Source organism: Papio anubis, chromosome 7, assembly GCF_008728515.1.
Source record: "Papio anubis isolate 15944 chromosome 7, Panubis1.0, whole genome shotgun sequence".
Taxonomy (NCBI): Eukaryota; Metazoa; Chordata; class Mammalia; order Primates; family Cercopithecidae; genus Papio; species Papio anubis.
This window is the reverse complement of record NC_044982.1, coordinates 92,122,736-92,143,020: the sequence shown is the minus strand read 5'-3', so window position 1 is coordinate 92,143,020 and position 20,285 is coordinate 92,122,736. Positions and strand designations below refer to the sequence as shown.

The window sequence follows — 20,285 nt, the reverse complement described above, 5'->3', positions numbered from 1 at the left end:
AACTCCTGTGCCTAAGTTCATGATTTCTAGTTCCCTTCTGCTTTACCTTTACTAAGGCTTCAGGAAAAAAACCTTTCTTCTCTGCACGCCTTTTCTCCAGTTTCATTGGTCTATGTCTTGTTCTTTCTTCTTTTAGCTATCCCTCGAAATGAGTGTCTTTCAAGTCTCATATATTGAAATCCTTGCCATTGCCCAGAAAGTAAACAGAAGTAGTTATGCATATATCAGCATGTCATAGGAAAGTATGTGTGTGCATGTGTATGCGTTGTATATGTGTGTTCATGCATTGATTCAACAAACATTAACTGAGCATCTACAATGTGCCAAGTTTTCTAACCCCTGGGAATAGATGAGTGAATAGGTAGAGTCCTTGCTCTCAAGGAATTTACAGTGTTTTGGGAGAAATCAAAGACAAAGAAATGATGAATTCCCAGCCACAGAGATAATCAGGGGTGCCAGGGGAGTCTTTGGAGTGAGCCTCTCCCAGCCCAGGGGAAATTCCAGAAGACTTTCAGAAGAAAGTCAAGACTAGGGTACATTCCAGAGGATCTCGTTCCAAAGGAGTGAGAAGAATGGTGGCGAGATGTCTATTTTAGCAGAGCCATAAATATGTGGCTAGGTCAACACAGAGAGAAAAGTAGCCTTTCAGAAAACTCCAAGTGTTTCCTTAACACATGCTGCTGTGAGACTAAAGGGCAGGGCAAGTGATAAAGGAAATTTCCACTAACCACTTACAAGACCCAAATGCCCCCCCGCCCCACCTCCAAGAAGAACTGAGGATGTAAAATCTTCCCTGTGATGCAATTTCTTGCCTTCCCTCCTTTGGGTGAAATCTTGGACCAGTTCCAGACTTTTTCTAGAAACTTTCAGGTAATAACAAGTCCTGGAGTTAGTTTTAGTCATAAGAGAGATCCATTTCAGTAACTGAGATACCAAGTCCTGTCCAAGAGTCAACACTGTGAACTTCATTTAGCGCGTTTTCCCTCTCTTCAGTAGTGGCTATGGTGGGTACTCACAGCGGAAGATGAGGGTGTGGTTTGCAGTTTTGAGATTTGTTTCTTTCTCCTCATCCCTGCTGGCCTTACTGTGGACCCCAGCATTGAAGAATGGAGAAGTGGATTAGTTTGCCCCAATCTGGCCGTGGTACATGCTCAGGGCTGACCCTTACCAGGGCGCTGTTAAGTATACCTCAGATTGGCGCCCTGAGCACATCTAATTGCACCCTCCCAGCCGTGGGCAAATCTGTCCCAAGGTCGGCAATTGCCTCTTCTTTTTCAGTCGAACACTCCTCCTTACCCCCACCACTTCCTTCCTAGAAACTCTCCTGGATGGGATTTAAAAACGGCTCCTGGTCAGGGCTTCCCCTTGAGTGGCAGGTCTGGTCAGTGCCACACAGCAAACATACTGGCTCGACTCCCTTTCCATAGCGGCACAGCCAGCCCCCATGGAAACCAAATCTTTCTCTGCCTGACAGCCTCAGCCTGAGTCTCCACTTCTTCCCCTGGGGTCAGATATCAAGACACTGTGCCTGGAAAAATTCAAGGGACAGATCCATCAGCATTCTTTGTGGCCATTCTTCAGTATGAGTTTATGGGGGACACACTCCTCTTTCTCAGCAAGGAATACCAAAATTACCTCGCCACTTCAAGACATTTCTTCAGAAAAGTCTTTTTTCTTTTCCAGAATTCCAACATTTTTAGTCCGTTCATACCAGTGCTGAACTAAGGTTCACAAAATTGGTATTAATGCCTGCCTTCTTTGTAAGTCAAGTTCCTTACTTTAAAAGATAGGAGAAATTTCCCGTCTATTTTTCTTTCTTGGCTTGTTAAATCACAAAGAAAACAAAACAAGAAACCTTTTTAAATATCTTGTTATGCATGACATGTATATAAGAAGCTTCAGCTTTATCTTGGTAAGGGAGGGACTGTTAAATGTAATAGTCTTGAGTGTGTTAACAAGGGCATGAACCCTGATCCAACAGGCATATTCTTGATGCTCTCTGTTACTTCCCCCACCCCGATCCCTCCCAGCAACCACCCCTAAGAGGAAAGGATGAGTTTCTGGTTGTCAGCTCCCCGAATGCTGCCCCCAAATAAGGGACAGTGTTAATGAAATCAAATTAGACTGGGATAAGGAAGGGAAGTGGAGACTCGGACACAGCATGCCACAGTCTGAGCCTCCAGCATATCACCTTCCTTTCTTCTCTTTATTACCTTCAGCTCAGTTGGGTCAGGCCCATGATTCATCTACAGCTGGGGTGAAGGTACAGAAATAGGTTGGGGTTTAGGTGAAGTGAGGAAGTGGTGGGCATACTTTGGACCTTCAGATCCTTCATGCTCTTGTCACAGCTACCTCATCTGGCCCCTATATGTTCTCTGGATGTACCTTCTCTGTCAAATCACATTTCATGTCCCTTTCTAGGAACCAAGGAATAAAGAAAGCTGCCCCAGGCACTGCCCTTCGGGGAAGAGAGACAGTGGCCTGGCATGGCTGACAGCACCACCACCTTTGTGTCTGTGCTTCTTCCTCCATCTGTCCAGGAGCCTCCCTTTTTGGGCCTCTGCCATCAAATCACATTTCCCTGCATTACTTTTTTTCCTGCTCCATCTTTAGTTTTCTTCTTCTATGTTGCTATCTTTTTTTGGCCATCATATCTTTACATTGTCTTTCTAGACATCTGAAAAAAATTGACTTCTCTGTCTTCCTATTTCCTTCTTCCTAGTTTGTCTGTTTGCCTCTTAGTTTGTTCATTTAATATCATTTTTAGACAGAAAGGGATGATTGGAGCCTGAATGGCCAAAGGGACTGAGGACAAAGCTCTGATTTTTTATCTTGCCCAAATTCCTATCCTAAGGGGTCTGGGGAGTCATGCCCTATAAGCCATAAATCTCATCAGATGGGTTTTATTTGACCCTGTGTATCGTGACTTACTTTCCAGTTTGACTCTGGCATAACAAGGAAGAAAATCAAAGTATTTTACCCCAAAATATATTTTCTTGCTATACCTTGAAATTGTCCTGCAAAGTCTCTTGTGGGAAAAAATCCACATTCTATAGAGAATCCCCTTTCCCCTTTGTTTTCCTTCCTTTCTTTCTAGATCCAGGAGATAATCAACTAAGAGCCAGGCACCCTTTTAGGTCTGATAAAAAAGCATTTTACAATCTGCTCTCTGTCTCTGAAGTCTGCTATCTGCACGATTCCTCTGCACAATAAAACTTGGTCTGCACAATCCTTTACCTTAACCTAACATTCCTTTCCATTGATCCCAGGTCTTCAGATAAACTCAACCAATTGTCAACCAGAAAATATTTAAATTTACTTACAGCCTAGAAGCCCCTGCTTTGAGTTGTCCCAACTTTCTGAACCAAACCAATGTATTTCTTAAATGTATTTGATTGATGTGTCATGCCTCCCTAAAAATATATAAAACCCAGCTGTACCCCAACCACCTTGGACACATGTTCTTAGGATCTCCTGAGGGCTGTATCATGGGCCATGGTCACTCCTATTTGGCTCAGAATAAATCTCTTCAACTATTTTATGGAGTTTGGCCATTTTTGTCAACAGGGCAATGTGAGAATAGAAGGAAAGGGACAGGGCACCATTTTGCCACCCTAGAGGCAACTGGTTCAACCAGGATCACCCTGCCTTTGAAAAACATGTGGAAATCTCATTTTCCCACTTTCTCAGATGCCCCAGCCTCTGCTTCTCCCACTGCCATCACTTGCCATGAGAAGAATGACATCTAAAGGGGAGTTCCCTGTTCATCATCCTGACCATCTGGCTCTTTCTTCTCCACCTGGGAATAGAAAGAAGTTATCCACTGTCACCTTCTTGAACTCCACTGTGATTTGCAATTCTCGTAGGATGACTCCTTAAGGGACACTCTGCTCCCTGACTGATTCCAGCCTCCTTTCCCGCAGTCCACTCCTCCCTACTCAAAAGTGACATTCTCAGTGGGGGAAAACAAATTCTCAATTGAATTTGAGTTCTCAACACTACCAGGAGTTCAATATAAGATAAAGCTCAATAAATATTTGCCAAGTAAAGTGATTTTCATCAATGAGTTTAGATAAAGAGTTCTCAAGTGTTTTCATGTATCTATTAAGTAAGTCAGCGGAGAGTCAAGTAAAGCATGAAGGAAGGATAAGAAAACCTGAAGACAAAGGAGAGAGACAAGTAGATAAGCACTGGGACTGGTGGGTTTTTTTAGGACATGAACCCTAAAGCTGGAGCAGTTTCTCTGAAAAGTCTGAGACTGCTGTGGGTTTTCTACAACTCTGTGCCTGCACTGCTCTGGGCCCTACAAAGGAACGTGTCTCCTGCAATAAACTCATCAAGACCAATTCCAGGTCCCAGCTGAAGGAAAATCTGGGCCTAGCTTTTACACTTGGTTCAAGAGCTTTGACCTGAATTATGATGAGACCATTTTTCTAGCAGTGCAGATTTTTTTGTGGTTCCCCTCTCTCTCACCCATATCTTGTCATGAAGAAACCTGGTTCAGGCTACAGTTGAAGTCCTCTGAAGTTGAGTTTGCCCTCAAATAGTAGTTTAGTAAAATTCCTGAGAAAGCAGATATCCTCGTGTGATTTACTCAGTAGATGTTTACTGAAATGGGAAGAAGGTTGTATTCTAGGCCTTATGGTGGATGACGGCAAAGCAAACATAACAAACTTCTACTGTGAAGAGCTCTTCTTTGTGGCCATTGTATCAAGGCTAAAAAGTCAAGGAGAAACAGTCCCCAGCACTTCAGTGCTCTTGTTTTGAAGACTTGGTGAATATAGCAAAGCATCTTCTAACTTCACCTGTCTCCCGTCCCTCCTGCTGCCACTGGAAGAGGTTCTGTTGGGATGAGCACAGAGGCTTGGCTCTCCACTCCAGAGCACAGGATTAGGACCTTACACCAAGCCAAAGGCCAGTGATTGCAAATGAAGCAAGCACTTCATTCCCTCACTGTACTAAGGTGAGACAAGTTCCTGGGTTCAAGAGCACTTCACTGGATGGTGTCTGGTGGATACTAGACACCTCCTCCTGCCCTAAGTAGGGCAAGGGACAATGATGGGGACCTAGACCTTGGGTAGCATCCAAACCCATCTGCAGAAGCATCAGCTCTGAGTTAGAATAACTTATTTCAAAAGCTGAAGAGAGAAATTTTCTGGGGATATTTCAGTGGCCCCAAGCAATCTAATTTCATCCGACCACATTTTTTACTCCTTTGCTTCCATGTGTACCAGGAACCTGCTTGGGAGTGGGGTTTGTGATGACTGTGGGGCACATTTCCAGCCTTTTGCGTATCTTTCTGGCCTCCACACCAAAGGCCAGAACCCCTTCTCTCTTCCCTGTATCTTTCAACGCTTCCCTCATTTACCTTTTCTTTGCATTCCCTCATCTGGCTCCTTTCTGAGTGCTTTCCTCTATGGTTTTGTCTTTCTGCAGGAGCTGTGAATGTGTGGAGAGAAGCATGAGCATGCTAGGGACAGATGGTGGGCTCACCGGGACAGAATATTATAGCTAGAGTCCCGCTTCTGCCCTTTGCCCTCTCTGAATCCCTCCAGGTCTGTGACATGGACACCTCTGTTCCTGCCTTCTGCTGGCATTCTCTATCTGTTGCTTGCCCCCAGTCTCCTTATCACTGCTCTGCACTCTGGATTTTCTCCTAGGGGAAGCAACCAGTTCTTTTGTTATTTTTCTGCTGCTGTCACTCTTTGTTATTTTATTTCTATGTCATGTTCTTTGAATGTATCTCTTTGTATCTTTCTATATAGCTATCTCTCTCCCTACCTAACAGATTCTCTTTCCCTAGTGGGGCCATTGTGGCTCATCCATTTGACTTTTTCTTTCATAAGAAGAACAGGACCCTGGGATGGCTCTGGCGGGGTTAGAAAGCAGGGGTGGGGTTGGACATCAGTGAGCAGCTTCCGGGCTGGGGGACCTTGTGCCCTGGAGGTAGTGTTTCACTCCTTGGGTTCCTTCTGGTCTTGCCTTTTCCTTGATCACTCTTTTTTCACTTTTCCAGTAGCCACCATTTGGTTTGGAGACATGAAACCAAACCTTCCGACACTCACCCCACGGGCTGTCTGTCTGCTTCTAGCTGGGAACTCTGATAATGAGGTTTCCCTCTCCAACTGTGGACCCCATTATTAGAAACACATCCAGAAAGGCTGACTCAGTCAGGGGAGTATCTACTCTGTCAGAAAGTTCCTTCCCAGGAACTTCTCAAGCCCAACCCCAGCCACTCACAGACTAGAGGCTTCAAGGATTTTTTCCATTTGCCATCTAAGAAATGGACTCCCTATGTTAGCTTACAAACTGAACTTCACCTCTAATTGTCTTGGAAGCTACTAGACGCGATTTTACAAGATTGCTTTTAGAGGAAAAAACACGGTTTCTCATTCATTTTTGAATACCCAAGACTTATTAGAGTATGTGCCTCGCACTTGAGCTTCCATAGGTGTGTTTTGAATAACATTAAAATAGTAATGTCCAGTTCCTAAGGTGCTTTATGGGTATGAGTGACAATGATATCCAAGAGTCCCAGGGGCAGAAATGGTAAAGAATCCAGGATATAAAGGTCTGGACAAGAGTGGGGAGAGAAGAGGAATATAAATCCATGAGTTCTAGAAGGAATTGCATATTAGCTTGTCAGGTAAGGCATAGCTTCAGTGTGTCAGAACATCTGCAACGGAAGAATTCTAATAGATCCCAGGCAAGTGGAAGTCAGTGAGTTAGTGGTGGCAGGAATTCCCAGACCAGGCTTTCCCAAGCAGGTGTAGCCAAAACTACAGATCAAGACAAGTCCCATGAGACCTTAATGAAAAAAATAAAAGGTACATATTAAATTTATGGATTAAAAAAAATCTTGTGAAAAAGAATAGAGTCCACAAACGCTCGCTTCAAAATAGGCATTCTCATTTGCAACACAAAGTCCCATTAGTAAAGAGATGTGGGTTTCCCAGGAAACTCAGGGCTCAATATGAGTAAAGTCTCCTGACACAAGAATCAGTCCAAAGAAGTTGACTGGGAATGAATTGGGAGTGATCAAAGCCAAGAACCAGGAAGATGGGGAGTAATCCCAAGTAAAGTGAATAATGAAATAAAAGGGTGATGACTGGTTCAGACCACCAGAGCAAGGCACTCTTATTGTTTTCAGAGACGGAGTCTCGCTCTGTCACTCAGTTTGGAGTGCAGTGGCGCAATCTCAGCTCACTGCAACCTCCACCTCCCAGGTTCAGGCAATTCTCCTGCCTCAGCCTCCCGAGTAGCTGGGACTATAGGCACACACTGCCATGCCTCTATCTATCTATCTATCTATCTATCTATCTATCTATCTATCTACCTACCTACCTACCTATCATCTATTTTATTTTTCATATTTTAATAGAGACAGGGTTTCACCATGCTGCCCAGTCTGGTATTGAACTCCTGAGCTCAAGCAATCAGCCCACCTTGGCCTCCCAAATGCTAGGCAAAGCATTCTTAACAGCCTAATTTTGCTTTGTCTTTCTAAAAGAAGCTCTACTAATAGGTCGTTTGATAATTTCCTATAGCGTAAAAATGAGGTTATGCTCAAGCTTTTGTTGGAAAGTCATTCTTTCTCCTACCTTGGGGCATGCAGCTCACCCTACTTCCTATATGGATATACATCCCTTCCAGGAGTGAAAAAAAAAACTCAAAGTTTGGCCCTAATTGTTATTGCTCTTCCTGGGGACAGTAGGGCCCCTTTAGTTTTGGGAGTGCCTATTTTGAAGGGAGAGTTTGTGGGCTTGGGTCAATCTAATAATTTTCTCTTCAATGCTGAATCTGGGATATGGCCTGGCTTAGAACCAGGTAAGGATGAAGACCTCAAGGGAACAGCCCAGAGGATGGAAGCCTAGTAGCTGGCCTCACAAGGACTTGAATTCCTTTAACCACTAGCCACTCCCCTAACTATAGCCCTCTTTATCTGCCCCACGCCCTTGCCTCCAACCTACACACACATTCCAAAGTGCGAGCTGTCAGAGGGCTAACCAGGAGCAAGCCCTAGCCCCTCCCTTTGGCAAAATGCCCTCTTTTCCTTTCCTCTCCTTTTAGGCAGCCTTATCGAGGCTCATTCTACATGGAGTTCCTCTCCCTCAGAAACTTATGCTGAGGATCAGAAGGGGGAACAGGCAAGTCAGACAGTGATTTGTTTCGAAGTGCCTCTGACCATCGTGGTCTTTCATTTCCATCACAGTTCTCTTTCCAGAGCAAGACTGGACCAAGGTATGCATTCCTGGACAAAGGTTCCTGGATCCCCATGTCCTTGACCCAACTCTGATGCCCCAGACCCCACATCCCCCTTCTCTTCCCTACTCTCCCCTCCCTTCCCCTCCTGTCCTTTCCCTTTCCCTCGCCTCCCCTGCACTCCATGTCTGTTTTCTTCAGGACTCTGCTGCTCTCTGCTCTTGCTTACTTTGCCTTGCTGCAGGACATCCTGGATATCCTGCAAGAGCAGGAAGCAGAATTCGTCTGTGTTGGTCTATGTTAAAAATTTTAATTGTCTACAGCATGACAAAATAGGTACCATGAAGAAAGAAAGGCCTATGGACATTCCAGGGAGAGCAAAGCAAAAGCAACCTCTTTCACCTGATCTATTGCTTGAGTTCAACCTCATTAGACAGATTGTTCTCATTGCTGCCTTCCTTCTTTCTTGGAAGGCTCCACAGACAGGAAAGGGATGGTCCACAAGGCACAAATTCCTGACCCATCATTTCCCTTCTCTTGGTTTCCTAGTCTCCACCTGGAAATAGCAAAGAGTTCCTGATCCAAGCACTGTATTTCAGTCACCCAAGACCACAATCTTGGAAACCTCTGCCCTCCCTGGGGAGTGAGAGCCTGTTTCATTGTCATGTGCTACTCTGAGGACAGGCCAAATATCTCCAAATGCATTTCCATTAAAGAGATTGCCAGGCCTTGCAGTCTTTTACTATGGCTGCCTTGATGACTCTAGGGTTCTCTCCTAGGCATCAGGGCATGGGGACATTATATTGCATTTAACATGGGGCCACAGGATTGCACACTTGATTGTCTGTATGCCCCCTTCACATTGGGAGCTTACTGAAAGCAGAAGGTTCTCACAGGGCAAGGATGCAGATACTTCTCTAACTTAGCAAATTCATCAATGGGATGTGTGGGCTATCCTAGAGGAGTAAGTCTCTTGAAGTTAGCTGGAGTCAAAGGGCACTGATGAAGGAAAAGCCTATCAGAACCAGACTAGTCCCGGCCCTAGACTATAGGTTAGGGTATCTTGGTTATTTAATTATTGTGATTTGGACATTCTTGATAAGTCTTCTGCTTCTCTGAATTCCCATTTGCAGGCGTAGTTTGTTCTCCTTCTAAGAGAGTTCTGCCTGGGACCCGCTTAGAAGGTTTCTTGAGGCTGCCTGGGCTTTGGAAGGGAATAAAGTGATAAACATTCTGGGCTGGGCTTTCGCAGAAGTCAGGAAATCACCTGACCATGAATAACCACCCACTGTCTGAAAAGTAGTCAGCCCCTGACCCTGGTTCTTTTTCATTTTGTTAAGAAATGTCCACTACTAAGCTTAAACTTTCTTTGGGGAAGAAATTCATCCACATGCCTTCGCCTTTCTGCTTTTGAGAAAGTTTAAAGCTCTTTGGAAAGGAAAGACCAGATAGGAGGAGGAAGGACTAAAGGGCAGAAGGTGGGGGACTTCCCAAACAAGCACAGAACTGTCCACCAGGCCCATTCAGGCTGGAAGTGAGCTATGACCAAAACTGTCCAGAGCCTGCAGGGCAGAGCTGTGGGTCCCTGGCTGCTGAGGGGTAGCTAATGAGTGCAGCAGCAGGAATTGGGTCTCTAAAGGCTGAGCACTTGTCTCAGGTACCCTGTGTGCCGCCACCACCCTCCGTCTGCATATTTCCTCCAAAAAGAATCCCTACAGATGGGGCCAAGGATCAGCTAACCTGGTGACTTTGGGAATTGCTTGACTCAGAGGATAGTAGCAGTGTCATGCCCAGCCAGGTCTCTGCTCTCTCGCTTCTTTCTCTCTTCTCTTCAGTCTTCTTAGTTAATTTGGGCCCTACACCTGGCCAGAAGGTAGCAAGATAATTGGTAGCCACGGAGATGAGCCACTCTAGATAAGGCAAGTAACCTGTATCTCTGAATCACAGAGAATACTGGTGGTTCTGTCTCAGGAGAGACCTGTCTATCCCTTGTCCTTCCTCCACTGAAAATCTCTAATGACTCAATTTCTGTCTTTTTAAACCATGAAATTTAGAGGAATCTGACTCTTCCCCTGGAGGACAGCCAACCAAAGGCTCACTATGCCCAACGATTTCATATTTTGGTCTCTGTACTTCTCTCTTCTTCCCCTATAGCTATGGCTCTCTGCCCCTCTGGGTGCCTTGTTTCCACTTTTACTGTCTCTAATTTTGTCTCTGATCATATCTTCCCCACTACTGTTTTTGTTCTCTCTTTCTCAGGGGGCTTTATCTCCCCCTGTCTCAGTCCACAAATATAACCCCAGAACCTCTGTCTCTGTCTCTCCAAGGTCCCGAGGTCTCTAGGCGTTTGAGTTAGATGAAAATGCCCTCCTTTGGCATTCCTTCTTTGTAAAGAATGTGTTGGGGCTCCACAAAGAGTGAGAGCAGAGGAGGGTTCTGACCCCACGTCACTCCTATCCATCCTCAAAGCTGAAGGGAGGACACCTTCTCTCCTCCCCATGCTATATCTAGAAAATTGCAATGAAACACACGCATTACAGAATTTACCATTTAATCATTCCCCAAACCTGGCTTTCTAATCACAAGGAAGCAACATGTGAATGATACCCTTGAATGATACCGTAGCCTCACCCCCGCTCCTCTTGGCCCCCTTCAGGATCCCCCGAGACTCCCATTGGCCATCATCTGGGCTGTCCCATCTTCTTAAGAGCAGCCCACCACCCTCTGCCCTTCAACTGGGAACACAAAAGGAGGCAGCTTCCAGACACAAGCCCAGCCCCTACAGCACTGACCTCCCCAAAACCTGGATCCTGGGGCCTTCCCTGCTCCACCTCCCCTAGTCCTGTGCTGGTCACAGGAAGCATCTGATGCTTGTTCCTGATAAGCCCATATGACACCATCAGAACCCTTAAGAGATGGAGTTTCCAGAATTTCAGGGCACTCTCCACATTGGACATGTAGCCCTGAAGATTTCTCCTGGTCCTTAAAATGCCAGTATGGCATAAAGGCAGACAATGAGATTTGACATCCCCAAAATCTGGATCATGGGGGATTCCCTGCTCCTTCTCCCCTAGTCCTGTGCTCCTTTGAGGAAACCTCTGAACCATGTCCACCCAAAGTAGTGTCTCCTGTAAGACCATGAGACCTTGATGGGCAGAGGCCTGCTCACTCCTTGCCACCCCTAAAATATTTTCTAATTGAAGCTGTTTTCTAGTAACATTTTAGCTACCTTTACAATCTAAAGTTATTTTAGTTCCCTGTGAGGTACAATAGAAGAGATAGGCTATGAGGGCTTGATATCTGAAGTCTAAGGAAGGCCCCAGCGAGCATCACCAATACCCCCTCCCCATGAGGACCATATCTTTCCTCAGGATGCAGTGAGCTACTTAAAGTTAGGGACTATGTGCCACTCTCTCGTATCAAGGCCTAGTTAATAGCTGTTCGTATTTTATGTCTCGTATCAAGGCCAAGTTAATAGCTCTTCAGTGGACAATACATCAGTGAATGGAGACATGACTGTGGAGAGTGGTGGAATGAGAAAGGAAAAGAAAGCAGGCCGGCTTTGTTTGTTTTGGTGCCATGTACTCAGGCAAGTCATGAGTGGCAACTTCTGTGAGACTTTGGCTTGGGGTCCAAGACGACCTGAAAGTGGCAGGTCACTCACGGGTCAAATACTCAAAGCAGCTGATCCAGAGCAAGCCACCTTGGGAGCCAAGCTGAAGAGCAGCCCTCAGCCTAACCTCGTGGAGCAGACTACTGCTGCTTGCTTCTTGAACTGAACTGTGATTTGACCATTTTTCAGGCACCCAGATCTCATCCTGAGACCCCCCTTTTTACAACCACAACTGCCGCAGGGGAGCTTGTACCATCTCTCAGCTCTGGTCTCTTTGGTGGGCCCCTTCATAGGCAGAGCTCTCTGGGCAAGAGCAGTTGGGGAGCCTCACTCCACTTGAGGGGTCCTCTGGGTCCAGGACCAACCCTTCTCCCTATCCATGGGGTCTAGGGGTGCAGAGAGGGCCGTGTGGTGGCACTGACTCTCAATGGCAGGGCTTCCCAGGGACTGGCTTCGGGTGCATATCATGCAACTGCTTATCCATGTAGTTTGCCCCAAGGGAGGTGGGCAGCTGGGGCACCCTCAGCCCGTGGCTTCTTGACTTGGCCACTTCTGTTTCTCTTCATCTGCATTCTATCCCCAAGAGAGGCATGTCCCCAGAGTTAGGGGCAGAAGGACGAAGCACAGACCATATCCCTGAAGCCTTCAGGCTCAATCCTCTTTGGGCGAGGTCCAGCCAGTCACCTCTTCCTGTGCTGTTAGCCGTGTCCTGACCTCACTCTGACTCTGGTTTCCTATGGGACACTCTCTTCTTCCTCTCCTCTCCTTCCTTCTTTTTTGACACCATGAGGTTTTTCATCCTGACTCTTTGCTCTGCTCTTGCTGTGCTCTTTCTCTTTCTTCAGATATAATCTCAGCATTTACTTTTCTGTTTCTGCCCATTTGTCTCTCCTGAGTTGGGAGTCCTGTGGACATTTCAGACTTATCAAATAGCCCTCTGTTTGGATGCACTCCCCAGCAGTGATAGCCCAATACAGGGGCAGCAGGGAGTAGGCAGGCTGTCACTCCAGCTGAGTCATCTTCCTCCTTTCTCCTCCTCAGGCCAGGCTTTCTGGTGGCGAGGAAGCACCACCTTGGTGATACTCCAGTGTCACTCCACCTCTTCGTGGCCCCTTCCAGGAACCCCCTTCCCCCGCCAGCCAAGACTGCCTTGACCATCATCTGGGCTGTCCCCATCTTCTTGGGACCCATCCTGGACCTCTGCTCTTCAACTGGGGACACCAAAGAGGCAGCTCCCAGTCACAAGCCCAGTCCCTGTAGCACTGACATCCCCAAAATCTAGATCCTGGGGGCTTCCCTGCTCCCCCTCCCCGAGTCCTGTGCTGGTCTGAGGAAACCTCTGAACCATGTCCTTTATAAGTCCATAAGGCCATCAGAACCCCTTCAAACCTGAGGTCTCCAGCATTTGGGGGCATTTTCAATGGCTGTCTTTGAGACCCCTCTCGCTGTATCCTAACTCACCAAGTAGTTTTCTTTTCCCTGATATCGGTGCTGCTCAAGGGAAGGACCCCAATTAATAGGTGTGAGTATGTTTTGATTTTAGACTCTAAATTCCCGAATGGGCAAAGAACTTTCTGGTTTCCAACTTCCTATCTGCCTGGTGAGAAGCAACAAATATTGACTCCCCTGGAGGATTTTTTGATGTTAACTTCCTCCCAGTAGCTGTATTTACCCATGAGAGCAGGGACTAAGGGATGTGTCTACCTGAGCCATCCGCCTGCATCCTATATTTCTCTCTTCATTCTCGGCATGTCAGTCTGCCCTTTCTCACTACCCAGGAAGGTACTTGAATGCAGGAACTTAGTCTCATTCATTTTTATATCCCCTCTGCCCAGCAAAGCTCAACAAATATTTGATAAAGCAATGAGCTTACAGATGGGTGAATTCCTAAACAAATATCAAAGGAGAGTGGCAATAGGGAAATGCAAAGGGAAGTGAGTGGTGTGGTGTCCTGTCCAGGACACCACCCCTGCCAGGATGCCCGGCAGTTGGGTCTATTGAACTTTGATTTACCTTGAAAGGTTTTTAATGGACCTTCCCCACAAAATCCTTTTCTGCTGGCTCTCTACATGTGTGAGCATGATCCAACAGCAACACCACAGTTAGATGCTCCAGAGCCCTGCCTGAAGAGAAATCCTACATCCATCTCCTCCTGCTTAGTAGGAGAGCACTAAGCAATTTTGGGAGCCATTTATTTCCTTCCTTGGGATCACACTTCTTCCCCAGATGTCTGATTCTGGTTTTCATCTGCAGCAATGGCCTTCATCTCCCAGGGCACTGGGACTTGAGATAGCAGAGTTGGCCAGCAGGAGGACTATGTGAGGGCTTCTCTGGGTCCAAAGTGAGTTCCCCTACCCCCTGGGATTGGAGGAAGGAAAAGTGGAGGTGCTCCTGCTAGGGTTTTGAGAGCAGCCTCATGGGGGCTTTTGTGAGGGGGGCATGCCTTGGCACCCCCCTCTCCTGGCTATTCTGTGCTGTACCCACTAGGCTTCAAGCAGCCTCCCCAGAGGAGGCAGCCCAATCTCCACCTGGGAGCCGTTTCTGAGTCTCCCTCACACCTGAGCTTCCCTGGACAGGAGACCTCAGCTAGAGGAGTCCAGGAAGACCTCAAGCCTGTCCCTTTCCCCTAGGCTAAGGTACTAGATGCTCAGCCCTCCACCATTATGGGGGTGTTTCCCGGCCATTCAGCTGATCACTGTTAAGCTATCATTTCTCTCTGGAAAGGATGCCCAAACCCCATCCCTCTACTCAACCTTCCTGGGTTCTATTCCCTTGTTTCTGGGGCAAGGCTTTTGGAAGGGTTGGAGGGAGAGGGGTTGAGGGGACAGGAGAAGGACACTTTGAGCTTTCTGCCTTCCTCCTGTCCTGCCTTAGCTGGCCCCCTTCAGTTCCTGTCTCCTGCCTCTGACTGGAATGAGAAGAAAATGTCTTGCACGTCCCAGGTCCACCCTCCAACACTGGCTGGTCCAGTAGGCTGTTTCTTCTGCACTTTGGCCCTGGTTCCTGATTCTACCTTCCCCAGGTCTCCACTGTTCCACCCTTAGCTTCCTTCTCCTTGCCACCCAATTCTTCTTGGCTTCCCGCCACTTCCCCTCTCTTTTACCTCCCTGCCGCTATCTTGCCAAAGGCTCTCTCCTGTCTGTGGTTCTACTTGATCTCTGCAATTTTTTCCTTCCCTCCATTCACCCTGGACCTTTTGCCCTCATGATTTTTCCTTTCCTCTTGTGTATTTGTCTCTTGATGACCCATTTTCCTTTCAGAGAAACTGAAGCTCAGATAGGTCGGGGGTAATGGCCTACATGGGAGAGTAGGACTTAGTAGACAAGGCCTTGCATCCTTGCGGCCCTGCCTTCTGTCTCGTCCCTCTTCCTTTTTGTCTTGGTCAGCCGCTCAAAGGCTCCAGTTCTGTGTCCAGCAGGGGAGCCCCTTGGAGGGTTCCAGAGTCCACCACTGCACACCCATCACCTTTACCCACTGCCTTGCTGTAGCAAACCTGCAGCCACTCTGTATATTGTATATGTATATTTATCTATCTGTATATAGATATACAATTTCAAGAACCTACTAAAGGAGGAAGCCTCACTGCTATGCAGCCGGACAGGTTATCAAGTGGGTCTCTTTGAATCCCTTTTCATTTCTAGGAGAGTTAGGAACCATGAGGTGCCCCCCCTGCAGACCCCAGAGCTGCTGCCTTCCCCAGGTGTGCAGGAAGTTTGTAGGAGACTGGGCCCCTTGGCTGCCCAAGCTGCCTCCCCTCCCCCACCCGCCCAGTGGCAGTTGCGTCCGTTGGGGCTTCCGGGGCAGCCCACAGGGTTCCAAGCATGTGCTAGCAGTTGCTTTTTAGAGCACCCACTTCACTTCTCCCATGTAGTTCCTGAGTGCAGGACTCTCCTGAAGAAGGGGCTTCTAAATGGCCAGCCCATGCATCTTGTTCAGACCAGGCTGCTCCATCCCTGCTAAGCCCAGGGATCCACTTGTGTGTCTTTCTGGGATCATTGTCTTTCGTGGCAGCCTGGGCCTCAGGGAAGGAAGGGCACGAGGAGCAGCCCTGGCTGGGATGTCAGGGGCCTAGGAAAATTCCTGCCTCTACCAAGAAATTGCCCCCTCTTTTCAGAGGCTGCCTTGTCCTAGATATCTGAAGTCCCGCCTTTGCAGTTTCCAACTCCAGATGTAGGTCTGGCTCCTATTAAGCTACAGTTTCTTTGTGGGAAGACAGTTATGAAATTGCGGCATTCCTAAGTCTCTTAATGTGAATTGTCAGAGCCCCTTCAGACCAGTGACTGGGGCCGGGCATGAGAGGCAGGTGGTAAGGGCAAGAGGAGCAGCCCCTGTGCGCTTGGGCAGGCTGGAAGGGTTGGAGATAGGAGCTGAAAACACCCCAGATTTCCCAAATGGGCTTGAAGAGATCCCAGCCCTGAGGTGCCTCCCACTCAAGTCAGAGATGAATTTTTCCCAAAATCCAAGTCTGTGAGGCTGGGTCACAAGCCTCTCACTCAATGTGGGCTCCTGATGCTGACGGGGCGCCCTGACATCCCTGTGTTCTCTCCTGCAGAACCTCGTCGTGACATTTCCCAGAAGCCATGACATGTCCCTGCAGCTGGAGGCCTTTCAAGCATGGCCCAGGAGGCCTCAAAGGCCTGATGCAGCCTGCAAAGGAAGGTAAGTAGGTGGCAGGGCTGAGTCTGTGCCTCAAAAGCCAACACTCCAGTTACTTGACTTCCTCCCTTCTCCATTTCCTGAACCTGGATGGGTGCTGCCAGGGATGAGACGGAGGACCCCATTCATTTGTTAGGAGATCCAGAGTTCAGCCTCTCCAGTGCCTTGGCTGCCCCCTTCTTCACTCCCAAGTGCTGCTCGTGCATACTTACTCATTGCTCCCTTTCCCTGAGACAGTGCCTATTCTCCTTTAAGAAGTATAAACCGGAGGAGCCTCTTTGGTGATAGCTGCCCACTACTGAGCCTCCTCCCTTCCTGCAGCCTCTGCCCTCTCCAAGCTCACTCTGGCCTTTCTTATCCTAGGTAGCCTCCTGTCCTTTGTCTCTATTTTTGCCTTTGATCACAACTTCTCTCGTGTTGTCCCTTTGGAATGGCAGCATCATTCTGCAGCTTCTCGGTCAGCATGGGTTACAGGTTTGTGATGACAATGATGCATGCTGTCCCCATAGTGACTTGATGGGCCTTGGACAATCACTCATGTACCCAAATGTGTTCTCCAGATAATCTTTCCTCTGTGTATACAAAGAGAGAACGTTTAGGGAGCACTGTTCTCCTCACCCATTCTCTCTGTTTTCCTCTCCGTCATCTGAGATGTCTTTCTCTATGTGCCATTCTGCCTCTAATTATCCTCTTTTTCTTTGTTTACAGAGAAGAGCTGTTCTCATGGAAGGATCCAAAGGGCTCAAAGGCGAAGGGTGCCATCTGCTTCTCCGCTGATTCAGAAGATAAAGAGGAGAAGTGTCCTGTTTCATCCATATTGCTGGTCCTGATTTTTCAATAGTGTCCCTTACCCTGAAGCTCTTCCATTGGCCATCATGGGGTTAGCTAACAGCCCAGGAAACTGGTCTCTTTTCCTTTCCCCTTACCACCTGGAACTCAACTGGAAAGGGCAATCAGATGACTCTATATCAGGCCCCACCACCTGGTCTTTGAAGTTTCTGTCCTACCAGTGCCACAGCTCCCTTTTCCACTTCTGAGCTACCTCCAAAAAAGGCCATCCTCAGCAGCCTAGTTATACTCATCCTGGAATGCTGTATTCTGGATGTCTACTCAAGGCCAAACCCCAATATTGCCTTTTTTCCCCTATTCAAGGCCAAGGCTAAGCTCTCTTCATTGTCTCCATTTCTCTTTCTCTAGAGCTCCTAGAGGGCCAGACACTGTTTCTCATATATTTCTGGATCCTTGGAGCTTAGCTCAGAGCTTGGCATACATGCCCAGTGTGAACTTTTCTGAATAAAATAATTTCAAATGCTGTATACAAGATAACTTTTTTTTTTTTTCTGAAATATATAGAGCTAAAAGCAGCTGAAAGTAAGCTTGGGGGCCATCCTGGTGTGCTCAGGGAGAAAAGTGAGGGAGATGAGGGCCGTGAGACAGGCATGCATGTGTTCAGAAGGGGATTTAAGGACCAGTGTGCCTACTGAGGCAGAGTTAAGAATCAGCACACACAATGCTGACCTCCAGGGCACTTCATCAATTTCAGATTCAGGGACTGTTATAGATCTTGAAGCAACCTATCATGGGTGGTAGTTGTTGCAAAAACACTGGAAAAAGACAAATTTCATCAGACTATGATCAAAAAGGAATTTCTCTGCCTAGGTAAGACTCTAGGAATTGTTGTGCGAATAGAACTGAGATTTCAAATATTTATCAACCTACTGTCTCTATGCACCTTTATGCTATACTATTCCATTTCCATTTTGCTCAGAGAGATATATGGGCTAGGTTTCTAGTTACAGATTCAAAAGCAAATATCTTAAAAGCTATTTCTGAATCTCCAACTGCACAAGTTTCCAGGTAAGATTAAAAATGAGTGAATTAACTTTTGCAGTCAAAAATTCTGTGTGTCTGTGTGCTGGTGCAGGGACATGCACACGAGTGTGGGATTTAAGCTTGTATGTGCCAGTATGCTGGATTCAATGCACTCTACGCAACTGTGGCCACAATGTTGCTACCTCTGTTGCCTCTCCTACTAGAGATTCTTCACAATGGTGATGGCTAAACAGAGTACGATGTTGAAAAAGCTGTGAACATCAAGACCATGGAAAGAAAAAAAGAACATAGAGATCGATGAGCAGTGACTGACATGGAGGGCCACTGAGGGCTGTGGAGTCAGTGTCTTCCATATCTCCGTATCTTCCCTGTTGTATCCCTCTTCCCTATTCTCACTGCCAGTGTTTGGACTGGGACTATCGGCTCTTCTGGAGCCTTCTAAACCTACTCCCCCATCACTCTCCACACTTTCCCCAGATTGGCCTTTCTAGAACTTGCATATGACCAAATGCCTTACAAGCTGCAAGCCACCTGGGACTCTACACTGCTCCTGCTCACTGCCATGCCAGTCCTTATTTTGTCTCCTAATTATCCTTCAGGTCCAGCTCAAGTCTTCCCTTTCTTGTAGGAATGATTAGTTTTATGTATCAATTGGGCTAGACTGTATTACCTACTTATTCAATTGAATGTGGATCTACATGTTGCCAAGAGGGTATTTTGCAGATGTGTTTAATGCTTACAATAAGTTGAACTTTGATAAAGATGATCTTGGATAATCTGGGAGGACTTCATCCAATTGAGACAGAGTAGAGATGGGGCTTGCTTCAGCTCATCACCACTAGAGCATTCTTCTATGTATTCCCACTGATCACAAAACCCACATGACTACCTCACTGCTAAGAATTTCAGGAACTGGCCTTAGGAGATAACCAAGGTTGTGGAGTGTCCCACCTTTGGAAAGAATGCTGAACAATTGATTGACAGCCTTGTTGTTGCTGGTCAGACCACCAAGTTGCCCAATATTTAAGTTAACCATAATTACCAGATACTGCCAACTTGCATACTGTACCCCCCGCCCCCCACTGATTTTGCCCAGTCCAGCCTACACACCCCACCCCTGATGTCAGTTCCCATGCTTGCTTAATAAGAAAGTTCAACTGGCACTTTTCAGAGAGTTGAGGGAATTCTCCCTCTGTCTCTCTTTGCTGCCCTCCTTATGTCCGGGCATCAGCTCTAATAATGTCAAAAAAATAAGTCATTTAGGAGTTATATACACCAAGTGTTGATGAATCCAGATGATGCTTTTTCCAGTTTTGCAAATGACAGTATATCAATTAGGTTTTCCAGAAAATACAGAACCAGTAAGGTAGATAAATGATAGATAGGGTGATGGATAGATTGGCTAGATAGATAGATAGATAGATAGATAGATAGATAGATAGATAGATAATAGACAGATGATAGATGGGGTTTTATTTCGAAGAACTGGCTTACACAGTTGTGGGGTTTGGCTGGGTAAATCTTAAAATTGTGGGACAGGCCAACAGGCTAAAATCTCCAGGCAGGAGCCGATGTTGAAGAATTGGGGTAGAATTTCTCTTTCTTCCAAAAAATCTCATTTTTGCTCTTAAGGCCATTCAGCTGAATGTGTTCCTAATCAGGGGTTCCTGGACTCTCAATGCAATATCACACTCTCTACATCATACGCTCTAAATTAATATTTGCAATGATGGCAGAGCAAGCATGGATTTTGTGGGTCTTAGTCTACAAAGTCAGGGGTATCGGAAGTATCACATTATTTTCTTTCCACTTCCCTCTGCGCATCTCTGCACTAGAAAGGCAGGACATTTTGTCTCAGTCACAACAGAAGTCGTCCCCTTCTCAGAGGTGTGCAAGGACTTCTGGATCTCAAGGAGCCCTAAAGTATTGAAAAGACCCCTCCGGCCATTTGTCTCAGGAGATTGGCATAGTTTCTCCAATG

At 46.8% G+C, this 20,285-nt stretch overlaps 1 protein-coding gene and 1 long non-coding RNA gene across 6 annotated transcripts in view; one reads left to right on the top strand and one right to left on the bottom strand.

The window, feature by feature from the left end:
* The window catches only part of LOC103886062, a 28,895-nt gene extending 13,338 nt beyond the window's left edge, over positions 1-15,557 (bottom strand). Inside the window, exons 1-2 of one of the 4 annotated variants that reach the window (XR_004184992.1) lie at positions 15,381-15,557; positions 9,943-10,064 (exon numbers count right to left, since the gene is read on the bottom strand). This is a non-coding gene — a long non-coding RNA (uncharacterized LOC103886062). Of the gene's footprint in view, positions 1-46; positions 3,009-9,942 lie in introns of those variants that run through there. The other 3 variants (XR_002523225.2, XR_004184991.1, XR_001904625.3) reach the window with 3 other exon arrangements.
* Positions 15,558-15,672: 115 nt separating this feature from the next.
* Positions 15,673-17,787, top strand: LOC101025862 (spermatogenesis-associated protein 8). Of its 2 annotated transcripts, none has more exons than XM_017960945.3 (4): positions 15,673-15,985; positions 16,368-16,474; positions 16,835-16,945; positions 17,180-17,787. In XM_017960945.3, exons 2-4 carry the CDS (start codon positions 16,396-16,398, stop codon positions 17,299-17,301), a joined length of 312 nt encoding a protein of 103 aa, XP_017816434.1. In that variant the 5' UTR covers positions 15,673-15,985; positions 16,368-16,395; the 3' UTR covers positions 17,302-17,787. The 2 variants fall into 2 exon arrangements, with proteins under 2 accessions (XP_017816434.1, XP_017816433.1); XM_017960944.3 differs by having other exon boundaries at positions 15,673-15,989.
* The last annotated feature ends 2,498 nt before the right edge of the window (positions 17,788-20,285 follow it).